The sequence below is a fragment of the Dermacentor andersoni genome, chromosome 9, assembly GCF_023375885.2.
Source record: "Dermacentor andersoni chromosome 9, qqDerAnde1_hic_scaffold, whole genome shotgun sequence".
Taxonomy (NCBI): domain Eukaryota; kingdom Metazoa; phylum Arthropoda; class Arachnida; order Ixodida; family Ixodidae; genus Dermacentor; species Dermacentor andersoni.
The window spans coordinates 65,196,882-65,224,817 of NC_092822.1; the positions used below are offsets into that span (position 1 = coordinate 65,196,882).

Below are 27,936 nucleotides of genomic sequence, written 5' to 3' on the forward strand. Positions count from 1 at the left end.
GATACGATACAGAAACGTCGGCGAGAACAGGTACAGGCGATGAGATAAGATGATTGCGCTCCCAATACAAATCTTTCTGTCCTGTGACACGTGAAAGGCAGCCGATAAAAAAGTTACAAGCCGGCGTGCAAATTGACGTGGGACGCGTCTACGCCGTCGTTCATCAGATAAGCGTCAGGTAGCACGTTTCTGCCCCACGACCCAGCTTCTGAAGGCGATGGTTCAATCGGTTACGTCGCCGAAACGGGCATAATCGAAGATCCGCACGAGGAAGTAAATTTAGCAACCACGGATTCTGCATTTGATACATCAAGAACTCTAAAAGGGCACAAACTTTTTTTTCTACCCATGGAGTTAATATGATGGCCCCCGGAAAGAAATGATTGCATGCCTTACTACACTACCGCCTTTTAGTTTTTCTCCTCTATAGGTCCTACACATGTGGACGAGTCAGTATACTGGCATCAACAAATTTATGGCAAGCCGATGCTGAAGTTTACGTTTGAAACTATGCTGAATGATTTTTTTAAAACAAGGCATTGTCGTTGTAGCGCCCATTTCCCACAAAGAACTCCGTACTTTCTTTGTACGACAGCCACAGTGGGCACATACTTCTTCGGGCGATTCATCAAAATAGCTTTTTGTCTGTGCTCCTGGCATCATGTCATGATGCTGGACACACAGATTTTGATTAGAAAAGCGCATTCACCGTCAAGGAGAACGAATTAAGAGGAAGTTTTTCCTCGGGAGTTTCCAGAACGATACAAATGAAACGCAGAAATGTTCAGATCAATAAACCACTGAAAAACAGTCGCTGTTTCGCCGGCGAACCATCGATTGCGATTGCAAATTTTTATACAGTTATACAAAGTACGCATGGTAGTAGTATCAGCCGTATAAACTTGTAAACACTCGCTTACTAAGTAAACTAACAAGAATCGTGTCACGAGGGCTTCGACAGGAATTTCGAGCGCAAGTTCATTTCCAGAGTGTTTCACCCCTGTAGGAAGCCGAACGCCAGGCCGGGGTGACACTTGTTTGTGCTCATTTGAACCAGTGGGTTCCCGGCAGCGGTGCCAGTCGAACCCACAACCTTCCGCAGCCGAAGCGAGTGCTCTACAACCAGGCTGCGGAAATAGGCAAACGTTAAAACTTAAAATTATGAGGATTTACGTGCCAAAACCACGATTTGATTATGAGGCACGCCGTCATGGGGGACTTCGGAATAATTTAGACCACAAGGGGTTCTTTAACGTGCACCTATATCTAAGTACACGGGTGTTTTCGGATTTCGCACCAATTTAATTGCGGCCGCCGAGGCCAGGATTCGATATAGGCAAACATGAACACATCTCACTCGGTGACCGCGGACACTCGCTGGCAATACGCTAGCGTGAGGAATCGTGGCAGCAGCAGCGAGCGAATTGACCTTTGGGCTGCCTCTCGCTTAAGGTGGTAGGCCACATTCAATGGTCAATTTTTACACCAGATAGATTTTTGTTCTTTGTTTTTTACATTTTATGTTGCCCAAACGTTCAGCAACATGTCGCAAAAAATTATCTTCCTTACGCCATTTGTTTGGGAGTTACGGAGAGTTTTGCAACCCGTACCCTCGTATTGCGAAACCTAGAATCAGTACTATTTCTTTTATATAAATATTATCCAAATAGATTTTTTTTATTTTATGTTGTCACCGAGCAGCCACACGAACAAAAGGAGAATCTAGTACATCTCACGGGGGCTGCAGCTATGAAGCAAGTGCATTTTAGGCCTCTGTATAATTTTATCATCTTTCACATGGCTTGAAGATTTCTTTACGTTTTTCTCAAAACAAGATATTATAGAGTTTTAGAATAGGGGCCCCAATAGTTTGGGGCCCCAAAGAGCTTTGCGGGTGTTAGCGTTGGGGCACGCAGGAGTGAAGAGCTTTAGAATAGGGCTTTGCGTTTGCGGATAGCGTCTTAATTGCGCTGGCAGCGCCACTACGGCGTCAAAGAAAAGCTGTTAGAAATAATTAAATAAAATATACCATTTTACGATGGGAATGGTAATTTTGACTTGCGTGTATGGGCATTTAATTACAATTTGGACGTTATTCTGTAAGCAGCAAACAATATAGTTTTGAGCAAACCAACTTTACGTGCCTTCACCAGCCAAGCTTAGTCGTGTTAGGCCTACGAGGGATAAAATCCACAATCGCGAATTCGGAATCAGCGGCGTGTAATGAATCAATCTTCATAACACACGCTAGTTGAGAGAAATCGGTAACCGCAGTCACTTCTCCTAGCTTGCGAACTTCACGCGTTACCACGAATCGAACCCAGTTTGGTGCTGGGTTAGAGCCGTCGCTTCGATGGGTGCCGCCATGTTTGCTGGCGCAGAACTTTTGGAGCCGCTATTCGGGCTCCCGCTAAATCGGTGAAATAGCGTTGCCAACGCAAAACCCAAACGCAGTTTGCGTCTCGCGCCTGCGCAGTGGCTTCGACGCTATTTCTTTGGGGCCCGGAAACGTTTGAGGCCCCTATTCTAAAACTATCGCTCCGCCTCATGTTACACGAACTTTGATAACTCTTTCTTGAATTAACATATTGATATGAAATTTTGCACACTTATTCCTTACTTAGAAATGTGTGCAACGAACTGGAGCAAAAGAAATTGATGAGAGATTTTCGCATTTACCGATAATTCTGCAAATATATTTGGTCCAAATTGAGAATCTCGTTCACTTTGCTTAGCTCTTCGAACATTATTAATATTTATGACTTTGCATTCATCCTGCTTTATTGCACGTCTCCCACATATAGCTACATAAATTCCAAAGCTTTACTCAATTCAGCAATTCATTGGTTACGTATCACTGCTGCCGTGACTAGCACTTCACCGCATTTTATGACAAAAATTACCTGCCAAGATCAAATGAACCATTTTCGTCAATTTAGGAATAGTTGAATAAGCTAAATAAGACGTGCGTAGTCAGGAAAAAAGTTGTAAAATACTGGTTTCCAATAAAAAAAGATGTGTGTAGCCTACCACCTCAAACGCAAACTAAGCGGCGAGAACACAGTGCACACGAAGCTATCAATTCTCGGCGCACTCTCTCCCCGTCGCAGATGGTTTTCGAGATGGGGCGCGCGTGGCCGCGCCCAGCCGCGGCATACACAGCCGCCGACGGAGTAGAAGCCACCGCTCCCCCGTACCTTGCGCGCGGTGGAAGGCGGCGTGCTTCCTCTCCTCCTTCCTCCCTTGCACGCGCGAGATCGAGCCTCCATCGTCGCCTCAACATCGCACGCATTCACTTGCACATACAGCATACGAGTGCGGCCACGATGTTTCGCACTTGGACTTTATGCGATCATCACGTCGACGCCGATACCGACGGCGAAAATGCGCCTGAGTGTCCATATAATTATTATCGGAATAAAAGATTTGAATGAAACTAGTTGCATCCAGGAGAGAAATGTGAATTCTCTGGTGACTGTAAGAAGCAGAATTTTGATTCAGGGCCTCAATAATTTGAGACAAACGCAGAAGATTGGTGAGTAATAGACATTGACGTACGGGGTTTACGACTCTGCAACACTGCAGAGATATCAAATATCCCGATTCTTTAAAGTGCATCGCTTGGAGCATTTGTAGCGCGAGAACGTCATATACGAGTGTAGAGAATATTCGAAATCGTCACAATATTTGCGAGTTTTTGAAAGCTCTAACTCACAAATTGGGGATAGCTTTCAGGGTGGTGCTTAATGTATCAATTTTGTCCGCATTTTTATTCAAAGTTGTGTCCTTCGACAGTCTTCCTCGAAGCTGGTCCGTCCGAGAAAACGGAACTCTCATCTCCGGTTGCTCGAAAGTGTTTAATATTTAAGCATCCGAAGCACCTTAACAACGTACCGGTGTCGTGAGCGACTGTACTCTGAAGACGTAGTCGTTCCGGCACGGAAGGTCGCGCGGGTTCAAACCCGAGCGGCCGTGGGACGAGTTGTAAAGGGCCCGGGTTGATGTGATGACCTTTAGACAATGAACTGCGCTCGGGTATGGCCACGGAGTCACTTCGGCCTCTGGAGGCCGAAAGGGGATCTGATTGCCCGTGGAGAAGAATTTTGCCTTTTCTCCTGAAAAGTACGCCCCTCCAAAGCACCGGGGAAAATTTCGCGCGTACTCCGTGAGGGCCATGCGCTCGGAGCAGGTGTAAGACGGCCGATGCCTTGCTCGAGTGTGCGCCCTGGTGTAGCGAACGTGCGTGCCAAGGCGTGTATGTACGTCTTTGGGCGAGGGTCTCTCGTCGTCCGCATATTTGAGAGAGAATAGCGCACGCAGGGCTTTCGCCATTCCCGACCTGTTCAGAATCTCAAAGGTCGACCCCACGGAAACGGGTGGTGTTATGCTGACACGCATGTCAGGGCTTCGGAGCCGAATTTAGTCCGTGCTTGGTCAATTCCTGTCCGAGCTGCCGAGCAAAAAGCCACGGCAAAGAAAAGGCCACGGTGTTTGAAGTTCGGCGACAAACGGTTCCGCAACCTTCTCATTGCGCTTTGCCGCTTGCTATAGGAGCTGTTGTTCCGGCAAAACTTTAGAAGTGGTACGGCAATACGTGGTACACTACAACGTAATTGTAGCGTTTGCTTTTCAAAAGCGATGACCTCATTTTCTCTTATTCCCACCGCTGTTGTAGAGAGTAGAGGACACCTTGGCCGAATGGTTATCTGCAACTGGACATGTGGCAGTGAGACAAAGGACGGTAAAAAAGGTAGTACGCAGACAAACACTGTCTTCATCCTACCTTTGTCTCGTTATGCGCTGATTAAACAAGATTTCATAATAGATACACAAACAATAGTCTACGCAGACTAATGTAAGATAGCATTAAAACACAGTTATGTGCAACACGTCAGAAATGGAATGCATTTTGAAAGATATGAAACACATATGATGTGACGCACCTGCAAACTCATTGTGATGGAGAGGTTTAACACAGAGAGCACTGCCATTTTTGTCAGTTCGAGGAATTTACGTATTGTTGAACAATAGTTAAAGTTTATTATTATGCATACAAGGAGCATTTTTTTCACTGAGAAGCTTAGTAAGAAAAAAAATTAAGTGCATGACAATTGAACCTTCGTACCTCTAGAGGTTTGGCTACAAGAATGATATAACGAGACAGCCATTACACATATTCATAAGTGGATGCGGAAATGTCCACCACGAATGTATTTTAATAACAGTATAGCCAGTACTTGCACTTAGCTACCACAGCATGGCGAATTATCTTTTACCTCTTTAAACACGAATCCATTCAATTTAACGCTATGAGGATCTTTATTACCCGTTGCGCTAGTGAGCTGGCTACATCATTTTGCCTCTGAGCCCGAGGTCGGGGGTCGCGTCGTGTTACCATCATCGGGATTAACTTTTGAGGTAGCCTCTGAACAGCGGCAAACGTCGCAAAGCACATAAACGTTCACGCGGATAGGACAATACATATTGTTACGGTGGAAAAAGAGGACAAGGTTGATGACGGTGAAGACGACGAGGTGGCAACAGCCTCTCGAGGTTCTGGGCTGCTGTAAATATATACATCGTGTAAATAGTATTATAACCGTGACATATTGGTGGAGGTGCGGGGTATTCCCCCTTTTACTTACTCTTCGGTCGTGACCCTGTATTACCATTGCGCACTTCACTTCCCTTGGTACAGGAGTCGAGGACCGAGTATGCTCGCGACGCCATCGCCCATGCTGACCATGCGCGCCAGCTTGCCCGTACTCGTCTGTTGGCATCGCAGGAATCTCAACGGCAAATTTAAAATCGCCGCCATCGTGACATATATTTTTCGCCGGGGTTCTCTCGTGCTACTTTGGTCCCCTTGCCGCCGAGTGGGACTCTCCGAGAAACTCCTTCCATGCTACAAAGGCCCTTACCGTGTTCTACGTCAAGTGACCAATGTCACTTACGAGATAATCCCCGAGACCTCCGTCATGCCACCCGATTCCACATCACCTGACGTCGTACACGTCTCTCGGCTTAAGCCTTACTATGCCCTTACCGACGGCTCCGTCTGAAGCACCGGGACGGTGCTTTTTCTGCCGGGGGTCGTGTTACGGTGGAAAAAGAGGACAAGGTTGTTGACGGTGAAGACGACGAGGTGGCAACGGCCTCTCGGGATTCTGCGCTGCTGTATATATACGCATCGTGTAAATACATCGTGTAAATAGTATTATACCAGTGACAATGCTAACGCATGTGTTCGGAGTACGTACACCACTGCACTTTCAATTTCTCGACTAGTTGACTACTGGCTGCCGGTGCGAGATCCTAAGTGCGCAAATATGTCCTTCGTTTGCAGTGACGGTTTCTTTCGCGCGTACGGCTGTGCCCTCACTTTAGGGCTTGCCGGCGCCTGTGAACAAAACACGTTCCGATACTCTAATGGCTAAAATAGAGATAGATGTAGCTGTGGCACCTCAATAGCTGAGCAGGTGACTTCGGGCAGGCTGTGAAGAAAGCAAACGAACCGACACTGCACCGGCGCTTCGCCACCATTAAAACGATGGGACGATGGCTATAACTTGGATCGGATCGGATCGCTGCAGGACACTCTGTCGAACAGCATGCATTGCGGAGGCTTTTTGAAAAATCAAATGGCATATAAAAAGTTTTGTTGAAACATTTTTATTATATATGAAATTAGGCAGTGAAATCACTGCTTGTTTTGACAATGAGTGGTGTCCGAAAATCAAACGTTTGTGCCGTGTTTCCGGCTCCTGAAATCGCTTCCGCTGAATTCAACTCGCAGCATAGTCTTAGAGATTGGCTACTGCTACGTTGCGTCTATGATTATCTTTTGCTTCTGTAATCGTTCGTGCAGCCAAAAAAGGTTAGCCTTTGAGATCGGCTACGCTTCAAACTCTCGTCTTAAGTTGCAAGGATGCGCCAGCTACTCGTTTTGCCTTGCAAAAGTAACTCAAATTATGTGTTCAATAGAGTGCAGAAACATGAAAACTTGAAATTAATTACGAACTTTAGAATTTCCAACTATATCTTTCTTTTCGTTTAGGACATCGATCAATGCCCTAACATATGTCCTAGGCATGGCCATTTATGTACAGCCAGGGGCATTCAAAAGAGGATGTCCCCCAGACAACCCAGCGGGATATGGTCATTTTTAGCACGTCCTATGGACGTCCATGGTGGATATTTAGATGGAGGGATATTCGGCCTTGTGGCGGACGTCCCAAGGATATCCGTGGTTGCTTGGGGGGCAAAATGGTTATGTGCGCATGGTTACGTGCCGACATAGAGAATTGAACGAGTCGGCAGCGTGAAGTAGCTGCGTGTGGAGAACGAAGCGAAGAGAACAAAATGGAACCAGGTACAAATTGAGTGTGGGAGGGACAAAGCCCGACTACCGGCTCGGCCACCGTAGCCCAGCTCCGTAGCCCGGCTCGGCCACCGCAGCCTCGTAATCGATACTTTAGGCTTTCTAATGAGCCACCAGCCATTGTTACAAAGAGAATATCATGTGTAAAATCAGAGCCGTATAATAAAGAAGTGACAAAGTTGTTTGCAGTAGTAAATTTTCTTAATCGCGCCGCGGTGATGCATGCCGATGGCAAAATAGGGACTGCAGTACCACCGTGGGATGCTATTGCGAGTGTATCAGCATACTCGTTTAGGATCCTAAACCTTTGTAGCTTGGAACCCAGACCAAACATATCAGGCGTTAATGTCGCGATACGGCAGAATATAATGTTTCTAAGGTATTTGACAAATTAGGTGTGATTAGCGAAGAACATACAGACAGACAATCGGTTAAACTTACGGCTCATAACAGAGATGGAAGTAATTTACGTGAAAACTAAGGCAACTGCCAAAAATTCAGCCTGAAAAGTAGCCGTGAAGTCAAGTAGGCGAATGGAAAAGGACCATTTCAGGGATGGTGCCCGAAAATGCAAATACAATGCCCACACGTGTGTTTTCTACACATGCGCAAGCTTCTGTCTATCGCGGCGTTTATTTGTAGACCTGCAAGATTTAGGTGTTGATAGCGCAAATTCCTAGCACTGTTTAAAAATATTTCATCAAACGCAGTCTTAGTGATTGGAACTGAGCTGCTTAATAATACTACCTCACGGAGGTGCACTTGTAATTAGTTAAAGAGTGTTGGCACAAAAACAACTTGTGGGCAATGTAAGCGAGACCAATGATGTCTAAAAATGGAGGCGGAATCAATAATGAAACTTATTGTGACCTCGTCTGCGAGATAGATGCATAGATATATTTACTAAAAACAGACCTGCAGAGATAGGTAGATGTGCACCTTTCCAAAGATAGACGTGCATAGATCTTTAGGAACGTTTGCACTGCGAGGATATGAAACCGCTTGAGACGAGAGGCAGGAGCGCTTGTTGATATATCTTATACGGCCAATTCAGGGTAGCCCAAAAGATAAGCGTATTCATTATCGGTCTAGAAGAACAAAGGGCCGATTTTTTAAAGAAGATCCACCAGAAAACAAAACGCAGCCGAACCAAGGTATATGTAAACTGGTAACTTGGCGTCCATAGAAGCCCACATGTCAAGAAAATGGCGGCTCGTTGCAACCGTCTACATCTACGCATCGAGGGGACAACTAACAGCAAGAAAACAATGAAAATGAAAAGTTATGTCACAACCGGCAATGGCAGTGGCGTCAATATCTTATGCTACTTGGCGCGAATGTTTGAATTTCTTTAGCGTCCGGCATTTCGACCGCTACGCCGGCAATTATTTTTCTTTTGATGCTGAGGCAAACTTGTAAAGTCTCAACCGAAGCGCCAGCGTGTCATGAAACTATTGGAGTGGCGTATGTCTTAATGTACACATAATTAGGCTGTTATTGACGGCAGTGGCTCCAGTAGGTTCCTTAGGGAGGTGAGCGAATATAGGATGGAACTAAATGATAGTGCCACAGAGGTTTCAAAAGCAATTTCACTTTTATTCGTCTAGAATAATGTAACCAATATAATTGACCAAACAAAACATCTTTCAATGGATGAAAAGTACTATTGCCAGCCCACAGTCGTAATGTGCAGCAACATAGGCGAAACATTTTATCCGAATCATTCGCATTTACGTGCGGCAAGTTGCATTCATATCTAACAGTACTCACACAAGACAACAATGCCCCACATTATCTCTAAGAAGACATTCGACTTACTAATTCTGCTGCCCGTCAGACTTTACTAAAAGCACAGTTGCCACTAGAAAGAAGCAACATGAAAGCCCGTAATTCAGGAGAGAGACGACGTAAGTATGCATCATTTGAATGAATGAATGAATGAATGAATGAATGAATGAATGAATGAATGAATGAATGAATGAATATGCTGCATCATGAAGCGCGATTTTTGGTGTACGTGCGCTCCCCTCCTTGTATATTGTTGTCGCAGTTGACCAGCGACGAATTCCTTGGACATTACAGATCTACAACACTTCATATTTTTTGCGTTTGATGATTTCATTTTCAATGCTTCTTTTCCAGATGGATGCTTTCTGTGCCTTTTTGGGCCAGTTTGTGACAGTTTTCGCTTATCTTATACTGGGGCCAGTGCCCTTCATCCCAACAGAAGCGTAAGTATATTTTGTTCAAAGCAGATTCGTCAGGAGTATTACGAGCGCTTGTAAATATGATAGAAAGAAAAGTGGTATTAAAATTAAATTATGGGGTTTCACGTGCCAAAACCACTTTCTGATTACGAGGCACGCCGGAGTGGAGGACTCCGGAAATTTTGACCCACTGGGTTCTTTAACGTGCACCTAAATCTAAGTACACGGGTGTTCTCGCATTTCGCCCCCATCGAAATACGACCGCCGTGGCCGGGATTCGATCCCGCGACCTTGTGCTCAGCAGACCAATACCATAGCCACTGAGCAACCACGGCGAGTACTGAATTGTGAAATAGAAAAAAAAAAATTTGTTCTTTTAGTAAAACAAAAGAAATTTTGAGACGGAACATTTTTACTCGTATGACAGTATTCCGATTTAAAAATTTCGAATGTTTTTTTTTCCATACATTTTCTAGTTTCAGTGTTTGCCCCCCCCCCCCCCTCTCCTAGTCGCGCTTCAATCCTGCACCGCTAACTGATATCGCTGGCGATAGGTTTTGGCACGCTTTTCGTTCCAAGCTTCGCGACCTATTTAGATGGACCTTGGCCGAATTAAAATACCCGGCAAACGAACACAGCCGTAACGACGACATCCCGGAGCAATCAGGATCGACTGTTTCTAAGTATAAGTAGCGTTATCTACTGCACGTGTCCCTTTGGATGTAATGTGATCTATTTGTGTGCTCTAGTTGAGCTTCTCGTTGTATATAACGTCCAAATACAACGTGAATCCACTAAAGAAGAATCTCTTGTCTGTAGAGCAGCAATATTTGTACGGGATCGCGCTTTGGCTGATAATAAGAATGAGCTTAATGCCGACAAACCATATATATGCACACTCATATGCGGCTGCAAAGTTTTGTACAGTGTATGTACACGTCTACTCTTGTAACAAGAAACGCGATATCATTGGCGCATATGTGCACATGCACATCCTGTTGAAATACTAATACATGAAACAACAATGTCAATAAGACTGAACCTCTGGGGAGACCTTTTGTTTGTTTGTAACTTAACGAAGACAATCCGCGCTGCGAACAGTAAAACTTCCTGCCGTTTAAAAATACATATGCCTACGTGACAGAACACTTTGGCAGACCAGCATTCCGAAGTGCATTCATTAGACTCTACACTTTCATAAGCTTTAGTGATATTCAAGGTGACTAAGCTCGTATTTCGTTTCCGGTTTCGAGCGAGATGTATTTAGCTTTGTAGGTCAACAAGGGTGCACCAGATGGGGCACCCATGTTTAAATCCAATTTGGCACGGGCTCAAAACCTAAAACCACGTTGTCTGTATAACCAATTACGCATGCGGCCGTGTGAGATTATTTATGAATTTTACTAGATTAGATGCGAGAGATATTGGTATAATGTTACCTATAGGGCGTAACCAGCACTTTCTTTAATAGCGAGAATGATTTTGCGAATTTTCATTCAGGAGACATCTGTCTGGTTTACGATGGTGCGCAGAACTTGAGGCGACATATTGTACAACGCTTTCATTATTGACGTAGTGACGGCTTCAGGACCTGGCGCTGTATTCAGTTACTACATGTGCCAGCTCCGAAACGGAGCTCTTCAATTTCGTCACCATGAGTAGGCGGCGGTGCCTGAGAGGGCACGCTATAGACGTAAAGATACTTTCAAGACCGTTAGTAATACCTTACAGTAATTTAGCCAATCCTCAGGGTGTTGGAACCAATCATTCGACGTTTATTAATGCCGACATGGCGTTTTCAGTTTTGTAAAATCTAAGAAGGGCATGTTTTTTTTTCACGGCGAAGCTGTATCTGGCTAGGCTTCCATGTATTTTTCGTGGCCGTGCATCAACAATAAAAAAAAGTGAGCGTGGGCCGATCCCGGAGATGGTGCGACACCGACGCCGCGGCGCAGGTGAAACAGGCTTCAAGCACTCCGCCAATACTACTACTACTGCTACTACTACTACTCCTACTATTACTACTACTACTACTACTATACTACTACTACTACTACTACTACTACTACTTCTACTTCTACTACTACTGCTACTACTACTGCTACTACTACTACTACTACTACTACTACTAATAATAATAATAATAATTAATGAAATTAATAAATCAAAGTGGATTGTTTCAAGTTTATGGATATACTGGAATCGTTTGTGAACAGCATGCACATGGACTGACGAGCAGGTGGCGCTGCCATATACGCAAAGGACAAAATATATGTACAACCACACATCCTTGACTCGCAGGAAGACAATCCACCGACTGTGGGGACGTGTGTGCCGTTCAAAGGAAAGACGAAATCCTATTATCCACTGTGTATATATCGCCAGGCACACCCAAGAGTGATATCGAAAAGTTCACGACCATGCCCTTTGCATGGGTTAACTGTGATGACACTACCCCTGTGATCATTGGTGGAGGCTTCAATGCAGAAATTTCAAAACCAGACAAGAAATGGTTCGCTCAGTTTGTGCTATATGAGCTTCGTTTGAAGTACCAGACCAATCCAACTCACTCAACTATTCAACAACAGTCGTGCATAGATTTAACTTTGGGCAAGATTATGTCTATGGTTGTAACCGAACCAATCAGTGTATATCACAGTAATCCCAAAGCTACCGTCACTACCATTACGAAATGATGAAAATAAATACATACACTCTTGTCTATTCCTGTGTGACATGCTACATCTTCACTGGTCATCAGCCTTCACAGAGCGGAATGGCTCTCAAATTTTTTTTTTCTGTTGCCGACCTTAGAAAATCGAACTGCTGACAATCACAGATGTCCTTCGCACTGCCAACTGTTCTTTTAAATGTCGTATCCGCAAACTGTCCAATTACTTTGTAGTTTTCGCAACGCAGCTTTTCTTGGCTCGTAATCACAATCACTTGAGCCCTCCGTGTGCTGCCAAGGGTTACAAGAACCACTTTTAGAGGTGCCCAGAGTGAATACAGATTACCTTACATAGCCGTCTATAACAAAAAAAATAGATTTATTGCATTTTGTTCTTCCTTTTCCCCTACCTGTTAGATAACGCCCTGCGTAAGAGCTTTAGAAATGGGCTAAAATTAACATTATTCGAGTTGAAGTCGACGTACGCACAAGCTCAAAAATATAAGAAGGTGATCACTACTTGTGCCCTCATTCTGAATAAACAATGACGCGAATGTAAGGAAAGCGCTTCTTTTTCTTCGTTGTAAGCTAACATATTATCGTACCCCTCCCACGATGGCGGCCAGGAGGCCGGCTTCAATTTTAGGCCATCATGAGGAGAGCGTTTCATTGGGCTTCTTGAAATTTACCGCGCTGTAGACTGCACGGCCCTATGCTTGCGTCGGCGTTTGCGTAAGTTTGACGTCAGGATACTGGAATAAAAACTGATTGGAATATCTTTACGTATTGATCACCTTCTCAACAGTAAAACTATTTGGCAGTCCAAAAGGAAAATAAAACTACTATTGTTAAAAATATCCGATCCTGCCTAATTTTATTTGGTGCTTGAACTGCTGTGCAATAGGTAACTAAATTCATCGTTGTATGAGTGCACATCTAATCTCATCTCATCATAATCTCATCCCATATATTTATATTGTGACACAACGTATTGCACTAACTTGTATGACTTGTTACTCTATGCGTATTATTCAGTTCATTATAATCTATGTCAAGTGTACATTTGCTTGCGTTCCCTATGTATTATAATACCTCTGTTTTGTTCTACTTTTTTGTGTGATATATAATCATTGCACACTGCATTTGATTTGGTGCAAATGCTGTCTGGTGTGTACTCCCGAGGTGAAGGCTTTGTCATGAAACATACGTGTTTCATGACATACGTGTTTCAGTACCGTAATCGTCGGTGAATATTTCAAGCGTAAGTTAGATAAAAATGATTTGTAATATGTTTACAACTGCATTGCACCACATTAGCTTTTCTTGCAAACTATTAAAATTTTTTAAAATACTGTAAAATAATTTAAGTAGGTACTTGAGAAACTATGTAGGTTATACAAAGTGGTATCTCGTGGCCCTGCCGTAAGGATTGGCTTCACAGTCGATCCGTGGACAACTTGAATCTGACTTTTTTCAAGCACAGTAGCAACCCTTCAAGGTCGTACGTGTCACACCACGGAAGAAGATGGACAGAACAGGAGTTTCTGCTGAAGTCCACCTCTCACGCCAGGGCGCCTACAGCGTCGCGGACCAAGTCTTCGATGTTGTTGTCCTATGGTCCCGAGACCGTCGTCGACGTGACGGCCTCAATAGTTGGCATCCCTGAGTTCTACTGTGTTCAGCACATGGGAGGCCTCAACTTCCAAGCCACCGTAAGAGCGTGGCTTCCATGACTCCAGTCGTCGATGCTGGCTACCATGTCATCGGTGGCGAGCGTTGTCCTGTAGTTCCCGTCGACCCGCAGGTCACCAACGTAACCTGCCTCTTCTTGCCGTCCTTCGTTCCGAACTAAGTCCTCGTTCAGGCACTATCACCGTATACAGCAAGGGTCTGTCTGTCAACATTGGCCTTAATGAGCGGACGACGTGGCGTGCTCACGGGCATCCGCTTCATTCGGATGCAAATGAGCGCCACAACCGGGGTTCCCAATTACCTGCGATTCTCTGGTCATCGTGTGACGTTTGACTACCGCGGCTTGCAACTACCGCTATACCCTGCACAGTGCACCGCAGCGTTCTGTGGCCGTTGTGGTATCCATGGCCATGAAAGCGACGTATGTGACCGTCCTTGTTGGCGTTGCGGGGATCGTCACCCTACGGTCGCGTGCCCTGTGCGGCGTTCATACTCGGCGTCAGCTGCGATCGCGACTGCGCGCGACGCCGTAAGTAACCAAAGAGATTGGCCTGACACCGCGTCAAGCAGCGTCGGCAAATAAAAAAGAAGACGCATGCTCGGGCATTCAAAACACGCTACGTTCGCCGGCCTCCCCTGGGCGAATATTGGCATTTGATTGTGTACTACCTTCATTTAGATTACGGATTTTTTCCATATTTGACCCGCGCAGGCCATTAAGTCCAATTATTTTTTTCATGACATGGACGTGAATTTCCGGGACGGTCGTCACGTGGTGCTTGTTGGGGATTTTAATTGGGTTTTAGACACGCGAGCACATGTGCAAGGCCCTGGCTGGCGTCGCCCTGATTGGAACGCACGGGAGCTACGTCGCCTCGTCCAGCACTTTTCGTTGCAGGATGCGTATCGACTTTTTCATGGTTCTTCATTTGTCTGGACGTGGCGACGCGGCGCGTCGTCAAGCAGGTTAGACCGAGCCTATGTGCCAAGCAATTTAGCTCAGTATGTATCCCAATCTGATGCGATAACTTTACTTTCATATCCTGTTTATATTTCCGATCACAGACCATTTATACTTGAAATTTGCTTCCCTGCTTCCTCATCACTAAAACCTTGGCGTCTCAACATCCGTGTTCTACATGACGCACACTCGTGCTCTTGTTTTGACTGTCAAGAGTCTTGCGCGCCTCTGTTTCTAAATCTGACCCAGAGTCATGGGGCGCGCTCAAGGTGCACTGTCGTCTGCACTGTTCAGTTGAAGGACGTGCACTCGGACGACGTACGTCAGAAGAACTGGTGCATACCGCCACGGAGCTCCGTTTGCCCTTGGGGCCAATCGACTGACTCCGCTGATGCGGTCATGGCAGCGTGAGCTACGGAGGCGTTTCCAACCCCTCATCGCAGCGTCGCGTTTGTCAGCTGCTGCTTGGCGATGCAGACGTAATCCGCGTGCACTACCTGAAGTTCTGCGCTTACATCTGGTCGCTTCTCACGTGGCCGCTTCGCGCGACTTTTATTTGCTGCTGTGGCCTTTTGTTTGTGTCGTAACCGGCGCGAGGCAGTTGCCGCGGGACATCGTCGCCGCGCTCTGTTTCCACTTCTGGGGAGGCTCTACTTTGATATGCATACTGTCGTTTCTGTCCGAGGAGTTCTTCTTTCTTGGGGAAGAGGAGTTGTTCGACAGCGGTCATGCCGTTTCCTGTCAGTGACTGATGGATGCGTGAGTTTTAATTTTCAACCAGCCTGGTTGTTTAGCCAGGCCATTAAAAGAATTCACTGAATGTAGATGTACGTAAGTGCCCGTGACTTCTGTGGGCTCTCGTATGCATGATCATCTTTGTATATACACATATCACAGCATCGCTACAAAACTATGTAAAGTCACATCATCAATGTACATAACCATTGTGTACACTGCATATATTGAACATAATACTGTGTAATGTGACAATTAATTTATGTGCAACTGTGGGTTTCCGTGGGTCTATGTGGTTATAAGTTAGTGAGTGTGGACTCAGAGACTCCCTTTAATACGTGCGATGTATACAATGCTTCGTACATTGCATATATTATCGTCCTGGTGAAATTGTACCGTGATTGTGGCTGACTGATCGTATCGTCTCTTCTTGAAATAAACTTTATCTAAACACAGTGCTTCCTTTTTTGTATATGTTATCATCCTGGTGGTATGGTACCATGATTGTGACTCACTGATCGTATCGCCTCTTCTTGAAATAAACTTTTTTCTAAACACACTGCTTCCATTTTTGTATATGTTATCGTCCTGGTAGAATTGTGCCTTGACTTCAGCAGAGACGCGTGTGTCTGCTTACGTGTGAGAATGCAAAAGCATATTTGGTTAAACGCTTTTAGCTTACAAATTTTCTACCATCTTTCTAAAGAAATCAGGCTCACAAATCAAGGTACCGCTTCCAACAGCTGCTGGAATTCAGCTTCTCTCAAATGCAACAATTTCGTTCTAATGTATCAAACATGTATCCGATAAAAGCATTTCTGCGTTTTCCGTGTGTTTGAATAGTGAAACAGAAGTTGGCCCTGCGCTCAAGTTTCCTCTTAATATCGACAACGTTGCGCAGGCGGTGGGGTAGCTAACTACGCCGTAGTTTAGAAACGCATCCGCCGATGGGTAGATGCCGAAAAGTAAGCACAAGCCACAGTCAACGCAAAAGAACTTCATTTTCGCAACTGCAGACAACATTTATCGCAGAGGTAGAAATCTCAAGCTTCTTTATGCTTTGAATGCTTCAGCTGTTGTACTATGTGGTAACGCTTTAAAAGATTCACGCTCTATATTATAGATCGTGGACGAGATCAAGGTCGAGGTCGGGTTCGAGAACTAATCGAGGGAGAGACGGGAGCAAAGCACAGGTGAGCTGGGCAAGCGCGGTCTCCGGCACTGCTACTCAATCGCCTAAAGTTAAAGGGTCCGCCCTAGAACAGGAAATGACACAGATTAGAAACATGTTAGAACAGATTACCCAAGAGAATGCAACGCTTAAAGATGAGATCAAGCAGCTCAGGGCAGAAAACGCGAAGCTTCAGCAACAAAAGAATGGCAACGCACCCTCCGCCAACCCTCCAGGAACAACGTGCCCTGGTGGCCCGAGCCAAAGCCGCTGCAGAAGCCACGGGGGTCCCGGACTAGGGACCGCCCCCTAGACTTTGTAAGGGCTGGGCCCTTAGGGCTCAGCTCACAGCTCTCTTGTAAATAGAAGAAATAAAGTTTGTAACCAACCAACCAGTACGACGTCGACGCGTAGTCGGGCTCCAACGCCCGTTCCCACGCAAGCGAACGGAGAAGCACCGCCACACAAAAGGAGGGCGCAAGAAACGGTTGAAGAAAAGAATGTCTTTGCAATCAGCGAGGTTATGGGAACGTTTAAAGGAATGTTCGATGGGTTACAGCAACAAATCACAAACATGTATGTAGAGATTAAACAACGATTCGATGGATTAGAGAATAGAGTAGCGGCACTAGAAAACACACCAAAGGATATTAGGCCGGCAGGCGCAGGACCGGTTAAAAGCAAACCGTATAGCAGACCGAATGCGGTATAAAATAGAAAGGCCACCGGAGAAGAACAGATAAATCAACATGGCGCCGCGTAACCAATACACGATTTGGCAATGGAACTGCCGCGGTATCGTCGCAAGCGAGGAAACCTGCAGCAGTTCGTAACAAGTAAGGAGACGCCAGATGTCATCACCCGGAAAGAAACCGGGGGGATCGCAAAATTATCGGGATATAAATCGTGCAGTGCTTCCGGCGAGAAGGCAACCGTCACGACGCTGATACACAGAAACCTCTCGGCTGTCGAGCACGATACCGGTGTGCGCGGCATAGGCCACGTCCTGATTGAAATAATCCCCTCCCGTAAAGAAGAGGGAAGTCTATTTACTCTCAACATATACAGTCCACCCCGACACAAGCCCAAATTCGGCCCACTATTCCGCAATGTGTTGAGCGTAGCGCACAAGCAGGCACTAGTCGTGGTCGGCGATTTTAACGCGCCACACGCGGCTTGGGGATACAGCATAGAGAACATTAAGAGCGGAAGCCTATGGGCAGACGCTCAGCGCGAAGGACTAACGCTCATAACTGACCCTCAGGCACCAGCCAGAATAGGAAACAGCGCAACCAACGACACGACACCAGATCTCACATTTACGAAGAATGTAGCAGTTTCTCAATGGACAAACATGCAGGAAAGCTTAGGTAGTGACCATTACATCGTCGTCACAACGGTACAAGCGGGCCCAAGGAAAAAGAGGGGAAGAGAACTGAAGCTAGTAGAATGGGACTCTTTCCGCAAAATCCGACAAGATGATGCGGAAGACACTGTAACGGACATTGAGAAATGGGCAGAGAAACTGCAAGAAAACATTAAACAAGCTACCAAAACTGTTCCAGAGGAGGCAGGTATAGAGGAGATGGATAGCAGATTATTGCACACGTGGGAAGCGAAAAGTAGCATGCTGAAAAGATGGAAAAAGCAAAAACATAATCGGAAATTAAGGAAGAGAATTGTGGAAATAAACAAGGAAATCGAGATATATGCAAATAGGTTAACCCAATAAAAGTGGGAAGCCACGTGCGACTTGGTAGAAAGGCAGATAGGAATGTCCAAGACCTGGAACATTCTCCGATGCCTCTTGGACCCCGGAAGTACAAAAACCATACAAAGACACAATCTACAGAAGGTTATACACAGCTACAACGGTACAGAAGAAGAGCTCTTACGAGAGCTCCAAAAGATGTACGTTGGAGATGCGGATAGAGAACTGCTTCCGGATTACCTAGGTAACGAGAGTCCTGATCTTGATACCCCTATTACGGAGGCAGAAGTCAGATATGAACTTACCAGGCTCAACTCAAAATCTGCACCAGGACCTGATGGGATAAGCAACAAAACACTCAGGAACCTCGACGATGTATCCATCCGAGCTCTCACGGACTACATGAATAACTGCTGGAAGCAAGGCAGCATTCCAAGTCAATGGAAATCAGCCCAAGTCATTTTTTATACCAAAGCCTGGAAAGAAACTACAACTGACGAAGGCCCATATCGCTGACATCCTGCGTCGTTAAACTCATGGAACATGTGGTTGCCACACGTCTCACGAGATACATGGATGACGGAGGACTTTACCCACATAACATGGTTGGATTTCGACCAAAGTTATCGACGCAGGATATTATGCTCAAACTAAAACATCAGATCATAGATGCGGGTGAGAAAAGTCTAGACACTTAGGCAATACTAGGTCTCGATCTAACTAAGGCCTTTGACACCATCACGCACAAGGCCATACTACGAAATCTCCAAAAGCTGGATGTAGGACGTAAAACATACGCGTACATAAAAGACTTCTTGACAGATCGTACCGCAAAGATTTCAATTGGAGAATCCAAATCGGACGCGCTCAAACTAGGTAATAGGGGTACCCCGCAGGGTTCAGTCCTATCTCCCTTTCTATTCGACGTGGCAATGATCGGTCTTCCTGCGAGACTCGAAAAGATAGAAGGATTCGGACACAGCCTCTACGCGGACGACATCACCCTTTGGGTGGCGGGTGGAAGCGATGGGCATGTGGAAGAGATCCTTCAAACAGCAGTAAACACGGTGGAAGACTACATCAAATACAAGAGACTGAGATGCTCCTCGCAAAAATCAGAACTTCTGCTCTATAGACCCACATGCCGGGGTCGAGAAAGCATTAGGGAAAGGCCGGGCATTGTGGTCACAGTAGAAGGCACCACGATACTGATAGTGGAGAGCCTGACAATACTGGGACTCCGCATATCCGAAAACGGCCATAACGGAGAAACCATTAGACTACTTGACAATAGTGTTCAACAAACAATCAGACTAATAAAGCGGATATCCAACAGGCACTATGGCATGAAAGAGCACAATCTCATCCGATTAATAGAAACATTCGTAATCAGTCGTATTGTATATGTGGTTCCTTACCTCAAGCTCTACGCTGCGGAGAAAGCCAAGATAGACTGCATTAATAGAAGGGCGTATAAGCCAGCCTTGGGACTTCCGGCAAATACATCAAACGAGAAATTCTTGGCGCTCGGCGTGCACAACACATTAGACGAACTTATTGAGGCCCAGAGAGTAGCGCAGTATGAAAGGCTTACACAGAGTTTGACGGGGAGACACATCTTAGATGACATCGGAATAACCTACGAAGCACAGCACGGAGTGCGGAGAGACATCCCAAGGAAAATAAGGGAAGATCTATCAATACCCCCAATCCTGAAAAACATGCACCCGGAGTTTCACCAAGATCGAAGAAACGCAAGAGCGAGAGCTCTCCACAAAAGATTCCGTAGTGCCAGGGACGCGGCGGAGTACGCAAATGGACAGAGTATGTCGATAGTTGCTACGAGTCTAGAGGGTGACTGCAGAGTTAGCGGTACGGTAAAAACATGGAAGGCAGACGTGGCGGAGGAAGCTGCCTTAGCACTGGCAATAGCCTCCACGGAAGCTAACATCGTAGTAAGCGACTGCAAGACAGCCGTCAAGAACTATGCAAAAGGAAGAATCTCGCCGGAAGCACTGAGAATTCTAAAGCAGCTTTCGTGAAGATCGCGACATTCACATTATATGGGCACGCGCACAATCCTCCCTTCCCGGGAACGAAATAGCGCACAACCTGGCTCGAGAACTGACAGGCCGAGCAGGTGACACGCAACAAATACTGGGAACGGAGAGAGACCGGATGACCGGCTTTAACGAGATCACCAAACAGTATAAATTGAGAAGGGCCCATTTCCCCCCGGCACACTCCTCGTTAAGTAGACGGCAAGCGACGGCATGGCGCCTCTTACAAACAGATATATATTCGAACCCGGTGGGCTACCACCGCTACTACCCGGACCTTTACACGGATAGATGTAGATTCTGTCAAGAAAGGGCGGACCTAGAACATATGGTTTGGGCTTGTCCTCGTACACCCATACAGAATAAAATGAATAAGACCAGAGAGCAGTGGGAGACCGCGTTGCTCAGCTGTGCACTGGAAGACCAACTCAAGGCAATCCAGTAGGCCGAAGATGCCGCCAGGGCCCAAGGGCTCGAGGCCGTCATTTAGGTAGAGAGGCCTAGGTCTCAAATCTGCTGTGCACAAATAAAGTTTATTCCTCCTCCTCCTCTAATTATTTTATTCCATATACTTCTGTGCTTTACGGTCTTTCCATACGCTAGATATATATTTAAGCTATTACCAAACGGGTCGATGGAGTTACTGATCCGGTTGCGGCACGTGAGGGCAAAGCCAAGCACTTTGGCATCGAATTGCCTTATTGTTGATTAACAAGCATGGTGTCACGCGCGCTCACACAAACCCATCTCGCTCTATGAGGGCGGAAATTCGCTGTCAAAATGCTGGAGTGAAGAATCGGGGCAGCAGCACGCGAACTGACCTTCGTGCATATCTCGCTTCAACGCGAACGAGACGTCAAAAGCAGAGCGCATACGAAGCTACCGCTACTACGCGCACTCTGCAAACATCGCAGATCGCTTTGAAGATGAGGCCCGCGCGGGCGCAGATCACTTTCAGGACACACGAGCGTTGGCAACGCGTCCCTACGGCGTCCACCAAAGGCGTCTACCACGGCGTCCACCATTCATGTGCCCAATGCCGTAGAAGACGCCGCGGTTGTCTCCACTCTGTGCGGAGCGGCGGGCGAGGAGGACATCGAGGCACCCTGGCAGCCGCCGGAGAAGAACGCCCCTCCTCCCAGCCTGACCCTGTGCATCGCGTGCGTCAGGAGAGGGCACGCTTCCAGTCCGCGTTCCTCGCTCGCGCACGAGAGATTGCACTGCGTTCACCGTATCACCGGCTCAGCGTCGCACGCTTTCACTCGCACATACAGCATTCGGCGCGTGCGAGGGTTTTATCGCCCTTGGACTTTATATGGAACCTCACGGCGACGGCAGAAATGCGCCTGGAGTGTCCATATAATTGCTATCGCAATAAAATGTAGCAAGGCATGTGTTAAATGTTTACGGAATTGCGCAGTTAAAGAACAATGATGTACCTAAATTATGCAGGGCAATAAGTATGCATTCTCAAATGATCGCGACAGTCTGATAAGAAGACGCCATTGAGGTGAAACATTCAAATAACTACTTGCACCACGTGACGGCACACGTGAACATACGCGTAAAAGCCACGAATAGTGCGTGTTGGTATTTTGAAGCTAGTAAGTGCGAAATCGGCAACGAACCTGGGCGGGCGTCGCTGCAGCTGACGAAGCGCTTTCCCGTAGTCCCTAAAGGTTTCCGTGCAAACTTCTGCTGACTTCAGCGATGTCTGGCAAGACTACATAATTAACTCTGAACTTAAAACGCATACATTTGTGGAATATGGAACTAAATTTCACTTTGGCGAAATTTATGATGAGTTATTTATACTACTAAGACAATCTTGCCGATGCTGCAGGGCTGCATGTAACTGCCTATTTAGTAGCAACATATTAATATCACTTAAGCAGACGACGGACGCACCTGGTTATGAACGGATATGACCCAAGTCCTGGCTCGTAGCCTCCGAGATTTTTCGACGCTCTACGCGGAGCCGCGGGCGGCGCCTAATCTCAGAGGCTATGTAGAGGAGCTGCGCGTCCGCACGAATCTCCCTCGACGAGCGATTCCTTTTTCAGTTTCGGCATAAATAATGTCTACTTTTGCGAATCTTTCGTGATGCGTCGACTCCTATTTCGAAAGTACGAATGCGCGCGGAATACGCTCTATACCAACAATATATGAAACTAGGCTTTTTACGCGGTCTAAGATATTGTTGCAGTTGGCTTTTGAAGTGTTCATAATCACTTACTGCTATGTATATGCTTAGTAAGGATTCGTATACTCCAAAGCTTTCATTCCTTCCCTTGTTTTGTTCGAGCAATTCACGCTTAATTTGTCCAAAACAATATACTTGGAATCGCCACGCAACTGGTTAGTCGCGCTTTCTCCGAACGTGGGCTTAAAACTTTTTTTTGATGCAAATTGACAACTTTTTAAGTGCGCTATCGCGAGCAATATGAGCGGGAACACAGGTGCTCGTGTCAGGTAGCCTGGAACCCTGCTATGGGCGATACGCGGCAGCCACGGTCGGAAACAAAGTGGAGAGGAAGACGCTACATGTTCTAATAACTGTTGGCACTCGTCTCTTTATACAAAGTGCGGAACTTCGCATCGCCAACGCACACTGATAAAGCTGTTTGATATTGCGGTTACTGATAAATTTATGCACCGAAGCGTGGCTAATATCAGTACTATTTTGAGTCGCAAACATTCGAGCGCTACTTCCCTGGGAAACCTGACCATATGCCTGCAAGGCGTGACACGATGCGCTCCATAAGATATACATCTGGTCCTATGGCGGTATATATGAAAATACCTTACGCTGAACGCAGGAACAGGCGCCTAAGCGCTGCGCTCTAAAGAAAAGAAGCATGATTTAAAAAGAAAAATGACTCACTGTAAGTTACTGCGCACGTAAGCGTCTTATATCGGCTATCGGCGGCCAATGAAATGCCGTTAACTGCCGTTTTCGACAAACGCAGGCGATGTGGGAGTGCCAACAGCTAGCGCAAGGGCGCCCCCTTTCCCCTCTGTTATCGACAACGTCCTCCGTGTATCGCTCTAACTCGGTTTCGAGGCCATGTGCCACGCCGTTCGCGTGTTCCCGCTCATATTTCTCACAACAGTACTTAGCAGGGTATTTCAATGCAAATTTCTAAGCGTACTTAGCTGGCATGCATGTAGTTAGCATATGGTCATTGCCGTCCCGCATACAGCATAATTGTTGCAACATTACGTGGAAGTTATGCTTTCTGGACACTGCGATTTCAATGACCGGTCACGATAATTAATAAACCGATTGGTTCAATTGCACAGCCGTGGATAAACAACACTGCTGATACCGATAGCTGCGCGGACAATAGACAACAAACGACCTCGATTTACAAGTATATTGCACGCGATCGACGGCTAGCTGCATCTACGAAGCCGGTGCCCCGCTGGAGCTTTCCGTGGACCTGGAAGTCGGAGCCTGCGTCGAGGAGGAGTCTACCGTCGATGACTGTTCAGTTGCAAACGACGTTACGAAGGGTGCAGCAGGTCCGACTGACGAATCGTACGCTCCCTTGGAAGAGCCGAGCAGCCGCACCGGCGACGCCGAGCTCTGCGCGCCGCTTTCCGACGCTGGTACCGCGAACCCCGTAGAACTCGACTTCCGCGAACTGGCTGGCGATTGGCGCGTAGATTGCCGAGAGTGTCTCGGCCTCTCTGAGGCTTCTGTTCCAGCCGGCGTGGACTTGGGCGGAGCCGTCGGCGGGCGGGCTCTTTCACGAGGCACGCGATGCGCGCGGGAAACCGACGCGGTGGCTTCCGGCTCTAATTCGGTGGACCAGTCGCCTCCCGCGTCGTCGTCGTACGGCGGGACGAGCAGGGCGCCGTGAAGCGTGGTGAGCTCACCGTCTGTCGCGTCACCGACGCCAAACCTCGCCTCCTTGCTCGAGAGCGAGCCCTGAAGCGTCGCGAGGGCTGCCTCTTCGGTCGCGTTGGCCGTGTCGTTGGCGGCAAGGCCCGTCGCGTTGCTGGGGCCGTGGCGCGCGTCCCGAGCCGGCAGGACGTACCACAAGGCGACCATGCCGAACACGATGATCACGATGGCCAGCAGGCCCATGGGGAAGAACCATATGTTGTCCCTACAGCGTGGCAGCGCAGAGAGAGAGAGTGAGAGAGAGAGAGGTAAAGTGGTTGTTATAAAACCCCTAAACCTTCGTAAAGTAGCGACGCTCTCCTCCTCCGCCTTCACTCCTCGTTTCTCCTCTCTTTCACGCTCCCTCCTCGACCGTGGCGCCGCCTACACTGCTCGGGCGTAGCAACGGCGCCAACGTGCGCTCGTCGCCACTCCGCAGACGCTTCTCGTGCTAAAATGGCGCTGAAACACGGCGCGATGACTAGAGCGTCCTTTCGTGCCACGTGTTCCAACACGTGCAGCCGGGTGGGACGTTGAGTGTTTGTAGTCTTTAACTAGTAGCTTGGAAGTGGCAAGACAAATAGCTATTAGCGGTTTCACTGTGCGTGTTTAGTAGAAAAGTGAGAGCGTGGCCGCGTGGTTGAGCGCGTGCGAGAGCGTGTCATACCTTCGGTCTCCGCGACATTGCTTATTTTTGAAACAGTGGTGACAGTTGCTTTGCGGCATTTTGAGGATTTGGATCCTGTGCGTATCGTTTTTTTCTAAAAGGCACGTGCTCTGCATTGATATAGTATTATAGTATTTGCAAAAAGCCGTGCAATACAAGGCGAGAAAGCCGGTAAAGCAGGCAGTAGTGGGGGGGGGGGGGTCCCTCAAGGCAGATGAGGAAGCGGGTGAGAATGGAGAGGGCGTCGAAACAACCGGCACACAATGTGATGTCGATACTAGGCTGCAGAAAATGGAGACTTTCCAGGAAGAGCTTCTCAAACAGGTGCAAGAGCTCAAAAATGAGCTAAACAGTGAGCGTGAGGCACGGAAGGTAGTTGAAAAAAGGCTTGAAGCAGCCGAGGAAAAGCTGAACAGGGCCGCCATTGTGAACGACAATGTGCGTGACAATGGAACGCAGACCCCCAACGCGACACGCGAGGGAGGGTCAGAGAAATACGTTCGATCGCGCGACCTCGTGCTCAGCAGCCTAACACTGCGTCCCCGATGCAGCCAATCCGATTTTCTAATCGCTGCAGTAGAACGCTCCCCTAGAACAGTGCTTTACAAATCCTATAAGGACACATTCACAAAGCTTTTCGTTCGTGAGTGGTGTTTGTCACTGCCCAGTCCGTCTTTGCTAATATGTCCAACATGACAACTGGGTGGCTGCTGGCATGCTCTTACGAATACATTTAGCGTAAGAACGACGTAAGAACTATAGGGAATTAGGCAAGAAGCAGGCGGCAAGAAATAGAGAATAAAAAAATGTCAAGGAATACAAAATAACGACCCAAGCTGACAACCAAAATGTCCGATGGGTACGCAGACGGCGGCGAAAATTGCAAGGTATATGTCTGATTTTCCACTGTCTCTCTTTCACTGCCCAAGTGTAGGGTAGCAAATTTGACAAATTTTCGTTAACGTCACTGCCTTTTCTTCCTTCTCTCTCTCTCCGACAGGGCCCGATGAGGCGCCTTTTAGATAGGCTGGTGACGATACGGGTATTGGCGATGGTATATACATGTATGCCCCCCCAAAAGTGTAACACCTTAATACACGCACCAGCTCCAGATGTATATCGTCGACGGTCGCCGGAGTTCGTCCCTGGTGTAGTCAGAGGGCAACACCAACGGCGACATCATGGGTCGGTTCAGGGCCGGGGGCCATGCGGACGAGGCCTTGGTTCCGGACTCGCCTCCACTGGTCGGGGTGTATGCCCCTGATTCCGGCGTCTTGGACTCGTTCGATTTAGTTTTCTGGCTCGGAGACCGGTCCTTGCTGGCCGTGGAGCCCTTGCCTCTCTTGCCTTTCTTGCCAGACTTGCCCTGCTTTGGCTTGCCCATGGTTCAGGCGGAGTGAGTCCCCGTAGTGTTCTTATTACCGTGCTCTCGAAAAAAAAAATGGCCTCCGTCTTGGTGTCCCGTCCTTGTTCCCGAGCGATTGCACTTACCCATTATAGGGAATTAGGCAAGAAGCAGGCGGTAAGAAATAGAGAATTTCAAAAAGTGTAAAGGAATACAAAATTCCGACAGATTAACCCATCTCACGATGAATGTCGACGTTAGTCCAAACAGCATTGCAGCAGTGAAGTGACACGCCATATTGCCAAGTTATTCACCTCTGTGTAGTCGACTTCAATTTTCTGTTACCGACTTCTTCACTTCTCTGCAACTCAATGCTTCAGTCCATCCAGTGTGGCCACTCCCCCTCGCGGGTACGAGCCATATTTTGCGGCTGCAACAACAACGCTCCTCGCTCGATGCACGCTCTGGTGCCATTCCGTCTACTTCGCTTCTTTCTCCATACTCAGCTACTTTTGATGCCAACTTCTTTCTTTCATTTCTCTGTAGATCACTTCTTCAACTTTCTCTTGCCGACTTATTGTCTCTTCTTCTTGTCTATGCGGACACTTACCCTGCGGTCCATACCCATTCTGGAGGATTGACCAAGAAGAAAAAGCTTTTTAATGACTGGAAAATGTAGAGAGGTCGGCCGGATAATGGAGCATCTGGCCTGCTACTCTACGTAAGGGAAGGGGAAGAGGGGAAGAAAAAGGGTCCCAATGGGGGGTGAATGTTCATATAAGCAGTGTCACCTGCCCGATTGCACATACTCAATGGCCCAAGTTGTCTATTGCGGGAAATACAAAGTGCGACATGCCCAGTTGCAGATATCCAGTGGACCAAGTTGTATATATAAAGAGAGCGTTAGACAGAACAGGGTTAATGATACGACATGCAGAGGGGTCGGCCTGAGCCACGTTCCTCTAGTCCGCTACTCTGGGTTGGAGGAAAGGGAAGAATGGGGAAAGAGAGAGGAGCGCGATGGGTAACGATGACGACAGAAGGATGATGTTTATTCTTGCACAAACACAGTGGCACATGCACAATGGCACAAGTTAATATGCAAAAGGTTAGATACTAACGGACGTACCGAAAAGTGCGTGAATTCCCCAAAGAATAATGTTCGCATTAAAAGAAAAGTGACTGGACGGTGCATATAACTTGTAGCTTATTAATGAGATTAGCAATTATTGAGGACTTTACGCCGCTTTAGGGCCCTGTTTTTGTCGGGCTGCGTCTTTGACCGTTTTCGTGGCAACTTGGGTGACTGGCTAGTCCATGGTCTAATGGGTAGAGCATTTGGCTGTCGTGCTGTGGGAACAGGGTTTCACGCCAATTTGGGCAAATTCATACGTAACGTATCTAATGTAATGTGATGGGCATGTAATGAAGAGGGAAGGTAACCGA

The 27,936-nt window shown here is 47.1% G+C and overlaps 2 protein-coding genes across 2 annotated transcripts in view; both read right to left on the reverse strand.

Moving 5' to 3' along the window:
* Positions 1 to 27,936, reverse strand: part of LOC126528165 (uncharacterized) — a 69,019-nt gene that overhangs the window by 16,962 nt on the left and 24,121 nt on the right. The window lies entirely within an intron of this gene.
* LOC129384059 (uncharacterized) lies at positions 23,973 to 26,862 on the reverse strand. Its single transcript, XM_055069174.1, has 2 exons — positions 26,249 to 26,862; positions 23,973 to 24,704 (listed from the first exon to the last, which is right to left on the reverse strand). The coding sequence occupies exons 1-2, from the start codon at positions 26,527 to 26,529 to the stop codon at positions 23,996 to 23,998; spliced, it is 990 nt and encodes a 329-aa protein (XP_054925149.1). The 5' UTR covers positions 26,530 to 26,862; the 3' UTR covers positions 23,973 to 23,995.